A 19,549-nucleotide genomic window follows, 5' to 3' on the forward strand; every position below is an offset into this window, starting at 1 on the left:
CTTCTTCCTACTCCTTTTGGACATGTGGAACTGTGAACTGATTATGGGATGCACTCAATTGGAATATGATGCATGTTGAAATGAAATTAAACCATTACCATTACATTACCATTACCATTACCATTACCATTACCATTACCATTACCATTACCATTACCATTACCAAACAAACTAAAAAGCCATGTTTTATTTATCTTATTCACTCGCCATTTCTGTCTCTGCCTGGTCACGTTTACAATTTATCATATGTTTGTTGTATCATGTGGAGGAGTGATCGCATTCATGAAACAATACGTCAACATTTTGACTGGATTATTTTAGAGCCTTTTTAGTAGAGTTGCGTTCTGACATTCCAATTCTGCCGAAATCGTTAAGTTTTGTAACTTTTGGTGTGTATGTTGGGTGATTAGCCAGTGGCATACCACCAAACAAGAAGACGCATCAGGAAGCATTTGTGTTCATCCATGGACAGGATGCGAAGGTGAAGGTGAAGGCGAAGGCGAAGGCGAAGGCGAAGGCGAAGGCGAAGGCGAAGGCGAAGGCGCTAGCTAGCTTGACTAGTTTGAATGAGCAAAGTGCAAAGGAGGATGCACCAAGAGGATTAAACGCCTCCGGATTCACAGTTTACAGAGAGCGCCTGTTTATGATGCGCTACACTGGACTTTTCACCCCGTTTTTTTAAGAAAATCAGGTAACATATTCAATAAATGAGTCGTCAATAAATTACGACTGCATTGAAGAGAGTTTGTTTTAAAAGTGATACGTTTATTCTAACTCAAACCATGCAGGTTAGTAGGCATTCACTAACATGGTAAAGTTAGCATCATAAGACATTCACCAGCACATAAACGGGATATGTGCCATTATTTTTTCATAAGCTTTTTAAAAATTCAAATAATTTTTGAACGTGTACTCCTCGATAAAGAGTGTTGTAAATATTTATGTACATGTCCAACGGTTTGATACATATTGGTTATTAATGACCCTGTTATTTCATGGTAATTAATAAGTCATTCTTAAAACGGTCACAGACATTTAATCCAAGAACTTTTGTTTGCGACCTCATTTCAACTTTTTATGACCCTACCTCTGAAAGAAATCAGAATTGAATGACGAATCTGAACAGGAATCGCTCAAATTGAAACGATACCCAACCCTACATTTTAGTGCTTTCTATTATGAACATGGATGAGCAATTGCAATGCATGTTGGGTATATGAGTCTATGCTGTTACTGTAGAAGCGTGATCACACTGCAGTCTGCTGTGCTGCCTGCATTTGTCCATCAGACACACTGATTGTATATGCATGTTTAGCATATTCTTTTCATTTGTTTTTTATTAAATAGTAAAATATTTTCCATCATACGTCTCATATCTTGTATTTATTTACTTAAAATTGTCCTTTTCCTGTCAGCATCTTTTTTCGCTTTGCCAGCGAGGTGACGTTGAGTGATAAACAAAACTAAAAATAATGTTACCCGCTGATGAGTTCCCGCCTCACTGCTGCTCCTAAAAAGAAAAAAACACGCTTTATTCCCAAGATGATGACTTCCATGTCGTCATCCATCCGCTGCTTTTAATTTGCGTGGAAGCAGCTTTCACCGTCTTATCTATGTTAATGTATTACGGGGTCCCATGTGACTCCGCCCCCTTCCCACATCCTCTCCACCTGTGTCTTAAGAGGATTAGTGGACTCTCTATATAAAGCACATTATCTTGTCCTTTGTTGCAGGCCAAGCAAGTGTTAGAGATTATACTCCATCCAGATTAGCGGCCACTTTGTTTGTGCTTCTCTCCGCCGTGCGTCCAGCTGGGACGCGATCTGTCACGCTCACAGGTCGGCGGGTCAAGTACGCACGGTGACTCCTACCCAGCTGAAGTTGTACAAATGTCAGCAATGAACGTTAACAATTGAGGTTGTTGATCATTGGCTGTCTGTCTGTCAAAGACTGTCTGTCATCCTGCATAAAACATAACAAACTGGCAGGAAGTGGCCTGTAAAACTCCTCCGCTGGGGAGTAGCAGGTAACCTCATAGCAACAAACACGTCTGATGGCCAATTCAGCAATGTGCTGGGGTCAAAGTTTGAATGTGTCTGCGTTTTCTTCCATAGAGCCACAATGGCATCCTATTGCACCTTATTTCATTGGTCTTACAGCGGCCATAAGCCCCCCCCCCCCACCAAGCTGGAAAGGGATTATTCAGTGTTTGGACGACACATGGTGATCTCAGCACCTCCTGATTGGATTGCAATAATCCCTTTAGACTGCCACAGAACCTTATTACTCTGGCATTAGAGTGGGGGCGGGTGGTAGGGGCGGCGGTGGGGAGTTGTCGAGTGATGCAGTGAGTTTAAAAAGATGTTAGATTGTTTGATATGTTCCAGTAATTCAATTTCAACAATCAGGAGGGACCACAAAGAAAACAGAAATGTTGGAAGTACAAAATATTTCCTTTAATGTGACACTAGAACGCTTTACAACTGTCTTGGTACTTTCGCTACATAATTCAATACTTTAATAATCTCCAAGACAAAATCACTTGCACGGTGCTAGCATGCTAATTGTTAGCATGTTAACATTTTTGTAATTATCCTCATATTAAATTATCAAGATTTAAATAGCATGATAGAAAACACTTTTGGTAGCATCTTGCTACTTGGTAGCATGGTAACTGTTAGCATGTTAGAATTTTTCCCATTAGCATACTGTTACATTGGGGACATTTATCCAGCATTATGTGTCTCAAACTCACTGACCAACTGGAGGTAGAGTCTGGGCTGCATCCCAAGGTTTTGGGATTAAGGACGGGAATGTCAGTGAGGTTTATGATACGATATACCGTATATATATATATATATCTTCATATAGCGGTAGGTTGATGCAAAAACAGTCATTTACATGATATGTAAATTATATACAAAGCCACTTGTAATGACCTCTAGGACAGCCAATAGGTACTATTCTTACTGAAAAGTTGGCAACAGTGCGTAAAGATCACAATAAAACTGCAATACCGCTTTCAGTAGCCAGCGCCAGCTTGCTACTTGCGAGCATGCAAAATGTTAGCATGTCATCATTTTTGCCGTTATCCTCATATTAAATTGCAGAGATTTACATAGCATGTGATAAAAAAAAAACACAATATAACTTCATGCTAACTGTTTGCAAGTTAGCATTTTGCTATTATCTTCATATTGACTTGCATAACATTTACAATAGAGCTGTAATCACAACTGAAGTGTCGTAGCACTTTCGGTCCCTTCTGTGGTACTATACATAGTAGTGTGAAAGTATCCTGGTTTTAAATGAACATAATTCTTCATGACAAATGGACTTGAAAGCAATCATTTTAAGTCTATTTGTAAGTGCATCTATGAATAATTAGCTGCATTTAAATGATTCCAGCAGCTCGTTTGTTTCCCTCATCCGTTTCATATTTGGATGCATGCTGACAAACATCAGACTGCAGCTCGCTTCCTTTCACGGTGGCCAATTCCTAATCCAAGCTGGTGGCCTCTGATTGATTGTTTGATTACGTCTGACTCAAATAATAAAGTTCTGATCTTCTGTGAGTACAAGTCACTGGTCCCCTGACTTCACGTTTGCTCTGTGTCCTCCAGTCCTACATGGAGGATCACCTGAAGAACAAGAACCGCCTGGAGAAGGAGTGGGAGGCGTTGTGTGCCTACCAGGCGGAACCCAACGCCAGCACGGTGGGCCTGAAGGACGGCAACGCCAAGAAGAACCGCTCTGCTGCTGTGGTGGCCTGTAGGACAACATCTCCTATGTCTTGTAGCTCTCCAAGGAACATCATTAGTTGATGATATGTTGGTGTAACATGAGTAGCTCATCATCATTCAGGAGGTAATACATCACTTTCACACAAACCGCAGCAGTAGACTCCAAATGAGGCTTCTATTAAAGCTCTCCTGCACGGACCTCGTCAATGATTCATATCACACAGCGTCTGCAGAAATAAGTCCGTTTCAAAAGTTCTGTCCGGCGGGCTTAATGAAAGCAGATTGTCAGCAGTTTATTAGGATTAATTTCTACTTCTTATTACAAAAGGGCCGTCGGGTTTGCAGGGAAAATGTCAGAAACGTTTGGCCAGGATTATGAGAGACCTGAAAAGGCCACCAACCAACCAGAGGAAGCCAACGTGGAGACTTGTGTCTCGTCCCCAATAGACCTAGCTAGGGATGTCAAACATTACTACAACGGTAGTCACCCCTCACTGTACCGAACATTACTACAACGGTAGTTACCCCTCACTGTATCAAACATTACTACAACAGTAGTTACCCCTCACTGTACCAAACATTACTACAACGGTAGTTACCCCTCACTGTACCGAACATTACTACAACGGTAGTTACCCCTCACTGTACCGAACATTACTACAACGGTAGTTACCCCTCACTGTACCAAACATTACTACAACGGTAGTTACCCCTCACTGTATCAAACATTACTACAACGGTAGTTACCCCTCACTGTACCAAACATTACTATAACGGTAGTTACCCCTCACTGTACCAAACATTACTACAACGGTAGTTACCCCTCACTGTACCGAACATTACTACAACGGTAGTTACCCCTCACTGTACCAAACATTACTACAACGGTAGTTACCCCTCACTGTACCAAACATTCCCTCCTAAGGTCAGCACACTGAAATATTAAAGGGTGTGGGGGCATTTTGATATTTTTAGTTTGGAAACCAATCCAATGTAGATTGGAAAAATATCCTGTATTTTTTACTTGTTGTTGTTTTGTTTTTTAAATGTTATTCCCACAATATGGCACAGGACAATAAAAAACAAGCCGTGGTATGCAACAGACATCTTGAGTACATGATTACTAACGAAATACATACAATACATACAATAATCTCTCATTTATCTCGGTTAATTGGTTCCAGACAAGTAGGATTCCTTCTTTATAAATTGAATACATAAATTGAGTACATATGGCATAGACAATCTGTTTACGGACATTTTAAACATTATAGACAGAATACTCATATAGTCATATTAGCACTTGTATTACCCCATAAAGATATAAATAAAACTAAAAAAAATGCTGATGTGGTGTCCCAGTAAATGTATTCTGGTGCAAGAGGAGCGGAATGGGTTGCGGGCAAAAAATTATGTTATAACCGCAGCATGTTATAGATATGATTATTATCTTATTATTATTATTAGATAATTAGATAATTTAAGCCTGCAATAAAAGCCTGTAATTCCGGCGATCAAGTCTGGTGATCGTCTCAGCGAATAATTACTGACACCTCATGACTAACGTAGAATACTACATTCACAATTTCAATCATCAATACAGTGTATAGTTTGTGTGTTTTAGTTTGTTTATTTGGTCATTGTTATGCTTGAAAATGCTTAATGTAGACAAAAAAATATGTACAATTTGCTTAAATATATTACGCTTACTGAGAATGTATTCAACCACCAACCAGCATGATTTGTTAATATATTGTTGAAAAATTGTGGTGGAGTAAAGCGTCAAAATTCAATGTGAGGAGGGCCGACTGTTAACAATAAAATTACAATTAGAAAGTCAGAATATTGTAATAAATTTGTAATTTTACCAGACAAAAAGTATTAATGGATGCCTGGATCAACTCAAATGGTCATGATTCCATTTGAGACACAGCATTGTACTGTTAACTTAATCTAAATACGGGTAAACGAGGGTGATGTCACTTCCTGTAAAGAATTTAATGTGAGGCACATGAATTACGGAGAGAAATGTCATCAATGCTCATCAGTGAAATAGCATGGTGTCTTCATACACTGCACTGACTTCCACCATTTTTGTTTGTAGATGATCATTCAAGAATCACCCTGAGGCTGGAAAACAGTCAAGGCAACTCTGACTACATCAACGCCAGCCCCATTGTACGTACACTCACACAACACACACACACACACTCCCTGCAGCTTTCAGTGTATGTGGCGATGTACCGGTGTGCGTACGTGGTGGCACGTGAATATTCATGATGGTTGCATGGATCCAAGACCGCGGGCGAGTGTTGGCGTCAAATGTTTCACAAAAGCAAATTGATCCACAGAGTCTTGGGAAATGATTGTTTTTGACCTTGGCTGATGCTAATGTGATCCAAATTGTTTTGTTTACTCTCACGGTGCGCTGACAGGGCCCTTTTTGCTCACTGGGACCCAATCAGCTTGCAGGAAGCAGTGGGAAAAGAACCCGTGTTGAGAATTATACTCACTTGTTTCCCTCAAGGCACAACAGCAACAATACTGCAGACAATATAGTGTGTGTGTCACTGTCACATGCACAAATAGATGCATCATATTAATTGCATGCATATTGTTACAGTGCCAATCAAAAGTGAGCTTTATTAGCTTTCATTTTTAATTAGTGAGCTCTGTACCTAATGAAGTGTCCAGGGGTCGGATGATTTCATATTCTTTTGTATGTGACTGACTGGGTTCTTGGTGCGTCTTATTGCGCAACAATCAGAAGTTGATTGGCAATGCATTCTGGTTGGAGCCTCATAAAGGGAACAGTGCACCATTAAAGGTAATTTTGTGGGCAGAAAGAAAGCTCAGAAATGATCCGTCTTGGCTTTGGAATTGCCTCTGAGCTAAATTGGTCTCGCCAATAATTACGTTTAGTGTACAAATTTGCATGGTAATAGGCGGGAGCGTAAGTCACCCACTCGCCAACGTGTGCGTCATGTCCGCACACCCACGCCGTCCCTTGGCAATTTCCGTCACGGGGAAGTTGACAGGAAATGTCGCTCACCAAGGAGCACCCAGTTGGGAGACTAGGCACACTACATATGCCAACATTGTGTATGCTCATGCGAGCACTGATCACATGACGGTGAGACGCTTATTTTGCATATATCCTGCAATGCCGACAGCCACCAGGCATCAATGGCGTCTCCCCGTTTGTGTTCCCTGCAGATGGACCACGACCCCAGGAACCCCGCCTACATCGCCACGCAAGGCCCACTGCCATCTACTGTGGCCGACTTCTGGCAGGTAGGCTGTCACAGATATTGGAGCAGGTTTGACCCCCCCCCCCGAGAAGGACATCTGAGGAACCAAGACTTTTCTTTGCAGATGGTTTGGGAGAACGGCTGCGTGGTCATCGTCATGTTGACACCTCTGGTGGAGAGCGGAGTTAAGCAGTGCTACCACTATTGGCCCGACGAGGGTTCCAACCTCTACCACATCTACGAGGTACGATGGCCATGTACAATATGGCCGCCTTGCATTCCTCTGGGGTATCGGGGAACTAGCAGTGCCAACATCAATGGTCCATCTTGCAGTATATTCCTGAGGTGGTTCGGGTCTTAGGGAGCGTCTGTGTGGCCTTTTTGGTGCTGTAACATGTGTTACAGTGCTGTAACGTGTGTACAAGACATTACAACACGTTGGCTGTTGCAGCCTATTTGACAAATACCTGTATATTGCAAAATGTTACACTTTACAACCCATGTTACATCTCATATGTTACAACACGTTACATGTTACAAAAACCAAGGGTGCGAGCTGTGTTGGCCAATGTTTTGCAACTTAACACCGACATTAGCTGCCTCGTTAGCATAGAGCATCGTTGGTGTAATGACCAGACATGTGCCCTCATGAAGTTAGTTTTGCATCACATAGCGTGTTGTTTTCACCTGGCTTTGCAGGTGCCAAACTAATGTGTAACCAATAACACTATGTACATTTTTGACATGTTGACATGAGTATGATAATCTAATATGTCGTAAAAATGCCATCATTTGATAGCTTTCAGCATCAAACATACTGTATAGTATGACAAAATATACTATGCAGTATAACATGAAGGGCTGCATGGCGGGTCAGTGGTTAGCGCATTCCAAAAACATGCTAGGTTAATTGGCCACTCCAAATTGTCCATAGGTATGAATGTGAGTGTGAATGGTTGTTTGTCTATATATGCCCTGTGATTGGCTGGCCACCAGTCCAGGGTGTACTCCACCTCCGGCCCAAGACAGCTGGAATAGGCTCCAGCAGCCCCGCGACCCCTGTGAGCATAAGCGGTAGAAAATGAATGAATGAATGAATGAATGAATGAATGAATATAACATGAAAAGGTAACATTGAAAGATTCCTTTAAAAGAGATGCAGATGTGTCATCACCATCACCGGCCCAGCCATGTGTTGTTATCATTGTTGGCATATTACATATATTGCCATTGCATTGTTGAAATATTACTCACGTCGAAATTTCATCAAATTTGATGTAATTATGGTTGCAGTTGCACATTGAGTCGTTTGCCACAAAGGCCTCTACTTTTTATAAACATATTTCTATCTGCGATCAAATGCAATTAATTCTGAGTTAACTTTAGACAAATGTGATTAATCGCGATCAAATATTTTAATCGATTGCCAGCCCTAGTTACACACGCTTCATGTTACAGCTCCTGTTTCAACACGTGTTACAACATGTTCCAAAGCGTTACAAGATGCTACATGTTGGCATAAAACATGTTAGATGAAATGTTACAATCCATGATGCAAGCCATCCTTAAATGTTTCCGTAGGTGACCCTCAGTGGAAAACATTTGGAGACCCAAGTTACTGCTAATTAGTTAAGTCGTTAAATTGCTGCTAATGGTGTTTGCCTTGCAGGTCAATCTGGTGTCAGAACACATCTGGTGTGATGACTTCCTGGTTCGTAGCTTCTACTTGAAGAACATGCAGACAAACGAGACACGGACCGTCACTCAGTTCCATTTCCTGACCTGGCTCAACCAGAACATCCCAGAGACCAGCCGGACCCTCCTGGACTTCCGCAGGTAGGGAGCCCAGACGACGCCAAACAAACAAACACCAACCGTGACGTCCGTGTGGTCGGTAAACGTGTCAGCTGACCAGTCGCTGTGCTCTCAAGGAGTCCATACCTGTCACCATAGTTACCGGGGAAACAAGCCATCCTCTTTTGGTTGCCTACTTCCGCCCATGACGGCATGTTTGTGTTCTAACCTTGCCCCCCCACTTCCTCTTTTCCCAGCTAACTAGCGGTTGCCAGTGTCATTTTTGTGATGTTGCAGCTAGTAATATAAGCGCAGTTGCATAGTCACAAAAGTGATCATTGGAGACTGTGATTCTGCAACCGAGGGGCCGCATGGACCCCACGACCCATCACCCCACCCCTAACCCGCACCCGCACCCACACCCCAGCTCCTTTGACACCCCCCCCGCCCCTGACCCCGCCTCTTCGCCTTCTTCTCTGCTTCTGCTGACCTGAGGTGACCTCCCTCCTTTTTGCTTGCTTATGGTTTGCTTTAGCCCCGCCCACTACCTTTCCTTCTCCCTTTCCCACAACAAGCCTCCAAATATGACGTCCACATGGAGCGGGATGAGCAGGGAGTCCATCAGCCTGCCCACGAGAGACTGTTGCTTCATTTGTGGAAGTCATGATTCCTGGCTTTGAGTCCTTGTCCATCTTCATTGTGTTGCTCTCGTCAAGTCAGAATCTGAGGCAGGGTGTTGCCGCCCTCCTGTTTCTTCACCCCTCCCTCTGTGCACCCTCCCAGATTCCCTCTGCCGGCTGTTTCCATGGTAACGTGACTTTTGACTGTCTACACTGAGCTCTGACTTGTAGTGTAGGGTGTAGGATAAAAGTGTGGGGGTGGAGAGGGAGACTGAGACTGACACATCGCGCCTCACCCCCTCCCCTCGCCACCCCCCACCATCAAACACCACCTCCCCATGAGAAAAGTGTTTGGCAACTAAATGCAGTGTACCTTAATATTGTGTTGTGTACCTAATGAAGTGGCCTGTGAGTGTGCGAGGGAAGGATGTTAGAGGTGAGGACTCTTAGGAGGGAATTTTAATGGCACCTTTGAGTCCATGGAGGAATAAAAGAAGCGTGACTAATGTTTAATGGATCACAGAGAATGTCGATGTTGAATATTGTCGAGGTGTCTCCTTCAAAGAGAATGAGAGATGATGGAGCTCTCTGCTTCCGGCTTACATTAGCCCACTTCCTGTTTGATGTCACCTTCGGGTTCAGATACGCCAAACTCAATTTAAGGTTTTAATCGGACTTCATGAGACAGTTCTTCCCGGTTACAAATGCTGAAAGATCCTCCTTGTGTGTTGTTGTGTGTTGCAGGAAGGTGAACAAGTGTTACCGCGGACGCTCCTGTCCCATCATCGTGCACTGCAGGCAAGTCACCGCCTGGTTGATAACGTTTACCTTCATCTTCATGCATGGGGCGTGAAGCGCAAAGATAGGTGTCCATGTTATCGAGGTGTAGTTCTTACCCAAATTACAATAGTTGGGCCTTGGGGAGATCTGTGCTTTTATGAGGGACATTCAGTTTGTGGTCCATGAAAAATTCCAAATAATTCATCACAATTCAGCATTTTCATTTTTCACTTAATTTTGAATGCCAACCTCTGTGATGTTTCCCTTTTAAACCTTCTGAGTCTTTCTTGTAGATGTTACAAAAATAGTACCTTTAAAAATAATAGTCAATTCTTCTGCCTCTTTGTTGATGATAATTGTTTAGAATTGTCAGCAACATAATAACCAATAATATTTTAAACTAAAATGTAAATAAATATGTGGCGCGTGTGAGGTAAATTAATGTTCAAAAATGACACTTTACACCTTTCCATGTCTGAAGTAGTGTGGAAAAATATGAATATTCCCAAGACTATTACTATAAAAACTATAAACTATGAATGGCTAAAAAAACAAAGATCAATCTGTTATTGTAAGCCGCTTGTAAGGGTACACATATATAGCGCACAATACCTAGCTAGAATCGCCTGGAAATGACATACATATTCAACAATTAAGCCCATTCACTTTTTACATGGTACTCGGGCTGGAACCATCCACTTTTAACTGCTTCATCTGAACCTTGATTAATTGAGTAGGTCAATTAATTGGGCCCGAGACCAGGGGTGTCCAGTTTCTTTCCACCGAGGGCTGCATCCTGCAAATCAAAGGATGCATGTGGCCACTTTGATATTTTGATGTATTTTTTAAATTCTTTAAAAAGGCTAAGAAAGCTTTCTTTTATTAGTTATGATTATCAACATTTCAGCTTCTGTTTCGCCTTTTGCTGAGTTTTTTGGTTGAACTTTATTTTTCAAAAAAAAGAAGCCGCAAATGGCCCATGTGCTGCACTTTGGACACCCCTGCCCTCGGCTACATTCACACTGCAGGTCAACTTCTTTTTTTCTGATATTTTTATGTCAGTGTAAACAGCACAATTCCGATTTTTTTCAAATGCGACTCAGGCCTCATTCATATGACGACATAAATCCGATATGTATGCGACACGCTTGCAGACTGAACGGTCAGGTTGCATACAGTGCAACCGGAAAGTATTCACAGCGCTTCACTTTTTCTACATTTTGTCATGTTACAGCCTCATTCCAAACTGTATTAAATTAATCTCTTACCTCAAAATTCTACACAAAATACTCCATTATGACAATGTGAAAAAAGGTTTTTTTGACATGTTTTGAATTTATTAAAAATAGAAAACCAAAAAATCACATTTACATAAGTATTCACAGCCTTTGACATGAAGCTCAAAATTGAGCTCAGGTGCATCTTTTTTCCACTGATCATCCTTGAGATCTTTCTACAGCTTAATTGGAGTCCACCTGCAGTAAATTCAGTTGATTGGACGTGATTTGGAAATATAATAACTGTCTATATAAGGTCCCACAGTTGACTGTGCATGTCAGAGCACAAACACCAAGCATGAAGTCAAAAGAACTGTCTGTAGACCTGCGAGACAGGATTGTCTTGAGGCACAAATCTGGGGAAGGATACAGAAACATTTCTGCTGCTTTGAAGGTCCCAATGAGCACAGTGGCCTCCATTATTCGTAAATGGAAGACGTTTGGAACCACCAGGACTCTTCCTAGAGCTGGCCGGCCTTCTAAACTGAGCGATCGGGGAAGAAGGGCCTTAGTCAGGGAGGTGACCAAGGCCCCGATGGTCACTCTGTCAGAGCTCCAGCGTTCCTCTGTGGAGAGAGGAGAGCCTTCCAGAAGGACAACCATCTCTGCAGCAATTCACCAATCAGGCCTGTATGGTAGAGTGGCCAGACGAAAGCCACTCCTTAGTAAAAGGAACATGGCAGCCCGTCTGGAATTTGCCAAAAAGCACCTGAATGACTCTCAGACCATGAGAAACAAAATTCTCTGGTCTGATGAGACAAAGATTGAACTCTTTGGTGTGAATGCCAGGCGCCATGTTTGGAGGAAACCAGGCACTGCTCATCACCAGGCCAATACCATCCCTACAGTGAAGCATGGTGGTGGCAGCATCATGCTGTGGGGATGTTTTTCAGCAGCAGGAATTGGCAGACTAGTCAGGATAGAAGGAAAAATGAATGCAGCAATGTATAGAGATATCCTGGATGAAAACCTGCTCCAGAGCGCTCTTGACCTCAGGCTGGGGCGAAAGTTAATTTTTCAGCAGGACAACGACCCGAAGCACACAGCCAAGATCTCAAAAGATTGGCTTCAGAACCACTCCGTGAATGTCCTGGAGTGGCCCAGCCGGAGTCCAGACTTGAATCCGATCGAACATCTCTGGAGAGATCTGAAAATGGCTGTGCACAGACGTCTCCCATCCAACCTGATGGAGCTTGAGACTTATTGCAAAGAAGAATGGACAAAACTGCCTAAAGATAGGTGTGCTAAACTTGTGGGATCATATTCAAAAAGACTTGAGGCTGTAATTGCTGCCAAAGGTGGATCAACAAAGTATTAAGCAAAGGCTGTGAATACTTATGTAAATGTGATTTTTTTGTTTTCTATTTTTAATAAATTCTAAACATGTCAAAAAAAACTTTTTTCACATTGTCATAATGGAGTATTTTGTGTAGAATTTTGAGGTAAGAGATTAATTTAATTCAGTTTGGAATGAGGCTGTAACATGACAAAATGTAGAAAAAGTGAAGCGCTGTGAATACTTTCCGGATGCACCGTATATACGTATGATCTGTATATAGATCATATGCCTATTATGCTAGGATGTTTTTATTGAGTCTGGAAGAAATCTGGAATTTTGAAATGCAAAATCTGTAAGAACCCTGTTATTATTATTTATAGTTTTATCAAACACACATAATTCTCTCTGGTTCTTTTTCTGTATCCCCACCGTGTGTGTTCCCTAACAGTGACGGTGCTGGAAGGGCCGGGACGTACATCCTCATCGACATGGTCCTCAACAAGATGGCTAAAGGTAAGCTCGGAAAACTACTTTCTGTCTGTCATTATTGTTAACTCATCGTTATTGTTAACTACCGTTTTCCGGACTATAAGTCACACTTTTTTTCATAGGTTGGCTGTTCCTGCGACTTATACTCCAGAGCGACTTATAAATGAAAAAAGTGTTTGTTATATAAACAATGGACAACTTTTCTGTTCTTGTTTATTTTTGGTGTAGCTGAATAACCATTGTGTTAGCATATCTTACACCTATTCAGCCTGTTCTCTATTCTTTTATTGTTACAACTTGCCTTCCAAGAGGACGTAATGTCTGTTTTGGTCAAGTAGTTTGGAAAAAAAATTACCCGCAAAAAATGCGACTTATACGCCAGTGCGACTTATGTATGTTTTTTTCTACCTAATTATGCATTTTTGGCCTTGTGCGACTTATAGTCCAGAAAATACGGTACACTGTCATATCCAAACTCTTTTAAAAGAAGGCATGTCATCGTCTGTAAGTTTCAGTCATTTTTATTTGGTAATAATTACCAATTTTTGGGGCCCCTGACAGTCAGTGGACCTTAGCATTGGCCTTAATTTAGGCCCTTCTACGACACCCCTTGGTGTGATTCTCTAATGGGTGATGGGTATCGCAATCAGCAGAATGAAACCCTGATCGGAGCATTCGAAGTTAAAAGTCAATTTGCAATTCATATCTAATTAACACAAACACACCCAATCAGTTGTATTCTTTGCCTCTGAGCCAAAGGAAAAAAAGTCATTATATTTGATTTAATCTGTGCACTTCATCAGTCCAGACGTAATTAGCGCCGGTGAATGTGTCCTTTTTCATTCATACCCAAACAGCGAGAGGAGAGACACTGAAAGAAACTTGGACAAAGTCTTTAAATGAACTGACCGCCAGCGCTTTCATCTTAAGTGTCATCAGCGCGTGAGGAGCACTTTAAGATAATTACTGTAATTACTGGCCCGCATCATAAGCACTCTTTAATGATGTCGTTGGATGCCGAGTAGTCACGGCGACTGCATCGCACACGTTCACCTTCACAAGCGTGGCTTCACTGTGTGTTTCCTGCTGAATACACGTTTGTTGACCTTGAAATGAAACCACCATTGTGTGTTTGTGCTCACAAGCCTCCAAAACAATCCAATAAAAAGCCAGTGGATTTGTTGCTAATCACTCTTTTCAGAAAGCGAATGTAGAGGGGGGAGAATATTCGCGAAAGCATTGGTCACTAAGTTGGCAACACTGATCCCTCCTGCTACATCTTATTCTTTGGCAGATCATTTAAGGTGTGTAAAGAAGAAGAGATACAATATTCTGCTTTATGGAGTTGTAGTGTAGCCAAGTTTCATTCACAGACAGGCCAAATAAATGAATACATGATTGTATTGGAAGCACTGATAATAATGTACTGCATAATTAACTGGACTGCACAACTCGATTAGTTGTAATATTTGTGATAGTTATCAGTGATTAATCAACTTTAACTGATGGATAAGTGTCTAATCATGAACAAGTTCAAAAGGACGTATTCTTTGAAGCCGTTCATTTTCTAAGAATGTTGAACGAAAGGCAACGTATTTGTGAATAAAGAACTTGAACTCGTTCAGATGAGGTTTGTAACAATTTAAACAGTTTTAGGCAGGGATGGATATTTTCTTTAAAAGCAAGGTCAGTGTTTCAGTCTTTCATTTTTAAATGAACTGAACTCTAAACGAGTCCAAATGCTGAACTATACAGTTCAAGTCCACATCTCAGCTTCTACTGAAAGCTTTTTTAAACTACATGTTCATAAAATCAAGTATTTTGGACGCCCCTGTTGAATCCGTCTGGAAACCCAAATGGAATATGGAATATGAAATATGTTGAGTTGCTGACATGTTGGTTGGCTCCAGTCACCTCCATTCCAATATGGTGTCCATTAGAGGCCTTTGGTTGCAGGTTGTGGGACAACCCATTGAAAGTTATTACCGACCAACCATCAGCACCCAATTCCCTTCCTGGTTGTGGCCAGTCCATGGCATCTGTCTATGCTTTCCCTGCTACTGCATTTCGATAGAATTCCTGCGTGATGGATTTTTCCTCATGGACAGCCAGTGGCGGTTCTAGCTACAGTGGTGCCTGTTGGAGACCCCTCTGTGTGTCGGGGGCTTCCTATCATGCCCTGTGTTTGTGTTGATCGCACCGTGAGCGAGATAGATCGAGTTTGAGTTCATGATCCTATGTTCTTTTGTACTGTGTGGGCAGGTAAAATACCACTTCCTGAAATATAATACCACTTCCTGAAATAAAATACCACTTCCTGAAATATAATACCACTTCCTGAAATATAATACCACTTCCTGAAATAAAATACCACTTCCTGAAATATAATACCACTTCCTGAAATATAATACCACTTCCTGAAATATAATACCACTTTCTGAAATATAATACCACTTCCTGAAATACGATACCACTTCCTGAAATAAAATACCACTTCCTGAAATACAATACCACTTCCTGAAATAAAATACCACTTCCTGAAATATAATACCACTTCCTGAAATACAATACCACTTCCTGAAATGTAATACCACTTCCTGAAATGTAATACCAATTCCTGAAATATAATACCACTTCCTGAAATAAAATACCACTTCCTGAAATACAATACCACTTCCTGAAATAAAATACCACTTCCTGAAATATAATACCACTTCCTGAAATACAATACCACTTCCTGAAATGTAATACCAATTCCTGAAATATAATACCACTTCCTGAAATATAATACCACTTCCTGAAATATACCACTTCCTGAAATATACCACTTCCTGAAATGTAATACCACAGAGACAAAATCAATAGTTTCCATCCCACCCTCCTATCCCCTTCTAGTATCCACCCACCCCCCCCCCCCCCCCCCCCCCCCACACCACCTACATTGACATGTTTCTTTTGTGTCAATCGTCTTTTGGGGAGAATTGCCCCCAAAACCTGTTGTGTTGGATTCAGGACGTATTTTTGTGGTTCTCACGTTTTTTTTCTCCTTCGATTCATTCTAATGTAACCCCCCCATTCTTTTTTACACCTCCATCACTCCCATCACTCCCTCCTTTTTATCTTTAAGAATGGAGTGAAACCCTTGGAGTGGTGGCCGGCTTTTCATCATCCTTCCATTTCATTTCACCATCTTTTTTTTCCAGCCAGTAACCCGGACCCTCGCCTCTGAGGGTTTCCTCTTTGTTTGCTGGTTCTCCCTCCTCCTCCTCCTCCTCCTCCTCCTCCTCCATGGAGACGTGAGGGAGGCCTGAGGAGGTTTATCAGCGAGAGCACAATGGTGGCCAGCTTGTTGAAGGAGCACTTCATGTTCAATCGTCTTTATTTGTCACCAGCAAAACACTTAAAAAGGAACCAGGCTTCTTTTCACTTCTTTCTTCTTTCTTTTTGGGATTTCATACATTTGGATAGAAGAGAAGAAGAGACCAGTGAACGTAAATGAAATGTTCCTTTTTTCTTCTCCCCGTCTTTGTGTGCTTTTGTCAGACGCTCCCACATCTTTCTGCTCCCGACGGATTCTTTTTACATTCCCACGCACAACCGACTGTAAAAGTGTCATCAACATGTCATCCTAATGACGGGATCCATCTTTTCTTCTCCACACAAATACTTTTTCTTCCTTCCACAAGTGCAAACGTCCCAGTGATTGCTGAGAGATTATGTCACTTAAAAAACCTTCTTGATTGTACAACAAGGGTGCGAAGTGTCCGTCACTGCACACGTACCAGTTGGACTATTTTGAGTGCACTGCACTACACTTACACCAAACTTAAGCACTCAAGTGTAAGACTTAAGTGAAACTTAAGCACTCAAGTGTAAGACTTAAGTGTAAGTACACAAGTGCGCCAACTGAGTCACACCATATAACTGGTTAATACACATCACAGCATATCATAGCAATGCTCATAGAGCATGTAATCCCCCTAATAGCTGTGAGAAGTGTACTGATGGATCTGATTGGATGCTAAGAAAATGCTAATGAGGTAGTACGCATGAAGCCGAGGTCACAAGCGGTCGTATGGGCCCCCCCTGCTGGTCTATGTGCAAAACATAGACGTTTAATAAAAGACGTTTTTGGTATCAACTGCACCCGTCATGTTTGGGAGAAAGAATGCTGAGTTGGATCCTAAGAAGACCAGAACTACTGTGAAGCGTGGAGGTGGAGGTGCTTTGGACCATTGGCTTAGTTGGGGTTCTTAGTCACAATTCTTAACAGTCACAATCAAAAATGCATGAACGGTGCTTTGCTTGGGTTGGCGATTTCACTGGACAAACAGACGAGTTAGTTATGTGTACTATTATACATAAACACAGACCGTGTACAAAAACTGGAACAAAATTTTTGATTATTTTTTTTTTTAGAAAATCTGTACTTGACTGGAATGTCAAATGTAAGACCTTCATATTTGTACCTCAATAATTGGAGAAAATCTTATTTTAAGCTAGTCAAAGGTCCTCAACATCAGCGGTTCTTAACCTTTTTGATGTTGAAGCCCGATTTTTCCAGAGCATAGTGGCCCATTAAATATTAACATTGTATAGATTTCATTGATCTCATTCACTGGTAATGGTAATGATATAATTTAATTTAAACATGCATCAGATTACAATTGAGTGCATCCCATAATCAGTTCCCAGTTCCACATGTCCAAAAGGAGTAGGAAGAAGCAAAGCTTATTAAATCCTACCCCTCCATCTGGTACTTTTACAATCACTAACTGTTACATTTGTTCACTTCCTGCTTTCCATAATACAGTTTAAGGTTGTTTTTTTGTTTTAGTTTTTTTTAGTAATGTACCTCGTACCAAAGTACTCGGTGATATGAGCATCCAATGCCATAATGGGTACCATAGTAAGTGTCAATATAGTGATATATATAGCACATCATGACTGGTTCAAGACTCTTCATCCTTATATTTAGCAAACATCAACTGCTTGTATTGTTTCTTGAATTGGCTCATCGTTGTGTGATTCATTTGGTTTCAATAATAAATCAAAACCATTCACAGTTTAACAAGCTAACAAGCTAAAACCTGCCTCCATTTACAAAGCCATACTTTATGAAGTATGTAAAAATAGGTAAAAATGTCGTCTTTTGGCGGGGACCGGCACCACATTAGTCTTCATTTTTCAGTTTCAAAAATGTATCCATTGCTAGTTGTAGTTGAATGTCTTCTGATCTTCTGTGAACTTGTTAAACAACCAACTGGCACATTACCGCCACCACCTGTTCGGAGGCGGCACTGTACCTGAATGTCTCATGGTTAACATACAGTAGCATAGCGGCTAGCCTCTCGCTGGCGTCTTCAGTTGATAAGCTACTACGCAGTCCCACGGCCCTCGCGGCACACTGGTGCTAAACTCAAATGTTTTTTGCGGCCCTATAGGTGGCGCTTGAGGCTTGAGGGTGCTTGGTGCTTGAGGCCCAAGTTTTCTATGGTTAAGAATCACTGCTCTCCATCACAGGAGTCTTCTGATGTTTTCAAGTCAAAGATCCTTTTAGGAACCTGCTGCAAAATGTTATCAAGTTTTGACCTGCACTCCACCAGCTGAATAGCCCTGCTTTGAAGCCATCATGGAGATGAAAGCACTTCCAAATACATCATAACCTTCATGTCTAGCAGCATTCAGTCAATCTGCACTTTGAGTCCTGGAAAGACGTAGTTGTGAAACATGAGGACGTTGAAAGATCAACAAACGTCAGGATGAACGTCATCAACGTTCTAATGAGTAACATCACAAGCAGGGCAGCCTCTGATTGTCCTTCACACAAGAAAAAGCTTCTCTTCTCATCCACTCCATCCACTCGCATCCAGCCAACAAAACGCCATCCTGCAGCTGCTCACATGTGTACGCTCGTGTGCGTGTAGAAGTGGAGCCATCTTGTTGCCGAGACGGAAGATTGACAGATTTTGTCTGGAGTTTTGAACTCCATCCAACGCAATTTCCTTTTTTTCTTCCTGTGTGTGTGTGCGTGTGTGTGTGTGTGTGCGTGTGCGTGTAGGCGCCAAGGAGATTGATATAGCAGCAACGCTGGAACACCTGAGAGACCAGAGGCCAGGCATGGTGCAGACCAAGGTAGACTACTTCATTGATACTCCATCCATCCATCCATTTTCCTTTGCTTATCCGTATCCGGGTCGTGGGGGCAGCAGTAGACTAGGAAAACCCAGACTTCCCGGTCCCCGGCCACCTCCTCCAGCTCCACCGAAAGGACACCAAGGCGTTCCCAGGCCAGCTGTGAGACATAATCCCTCCA

General features: G+C 41.9%; 1 protein-coding gene across 1 annotated transcript in view; it reads left to right on the forward strand.

Moving 5' to 3' along the window:
* LOC131120573 (receptor-type tyrosine-protein phosphatase N2-like) overlaps window positions 1-19,549 on the forward strand; it is a 135,353-nt gene that overhangs the window by 112,406 nt on the left and 3,398 nt on the right. Inside the window, exons 15-22 of the mRNA XM_058065242.2 lie at window positions 3,624-3,771; window positions 5,848-5,921; window positions 6,960-7,037; window positions 7,119-7,238; window positions 8,664-8,830; window positions 10,153-10,206; window positions 13,193-13,257; window positions 19,295-19,368. Coding sequence (XP_057921225.2) covers window positions 3,624-3,771; window positions 5,848-5,921; window positions 6,960-7,037; window positions 7,119-7,238; window positions 8,664-8,830; window positions 10,153-10,206; window positions 13,193-13,257; window positions 19,295-19,368 — 780 coding nt within the window. The remainder of the gene's footprint in view (window positions 1-3,623; window positions 3,772-5,847; window positions 5,922-6,959; window positions 7,038-7,118; window positions 7,239-8,663; window positions 8,831-10,152; window positions 10,207-13,192; window positions 13,258-19,294; window positions 19,369-19,549) is intronic.

Source organism: Doryrhamphus excisus, linkage group LG11 (genome assembly GCF_037039965.1).
Source record: "Doryrhamphus excisus strain RoL-2023G ecotype Guam linkage group LG11, RoL_Dexc_Guam_v1.1, whole genome shotgun sequence".
In the NCBI taxonomy this organism is placed as follows: Eukaryota; Metazoa; Chordata; class Actinopteri; order Syngnathiformes; family Syngnathidae; genus Doryrhamphus; species Doryrhamphus excisus.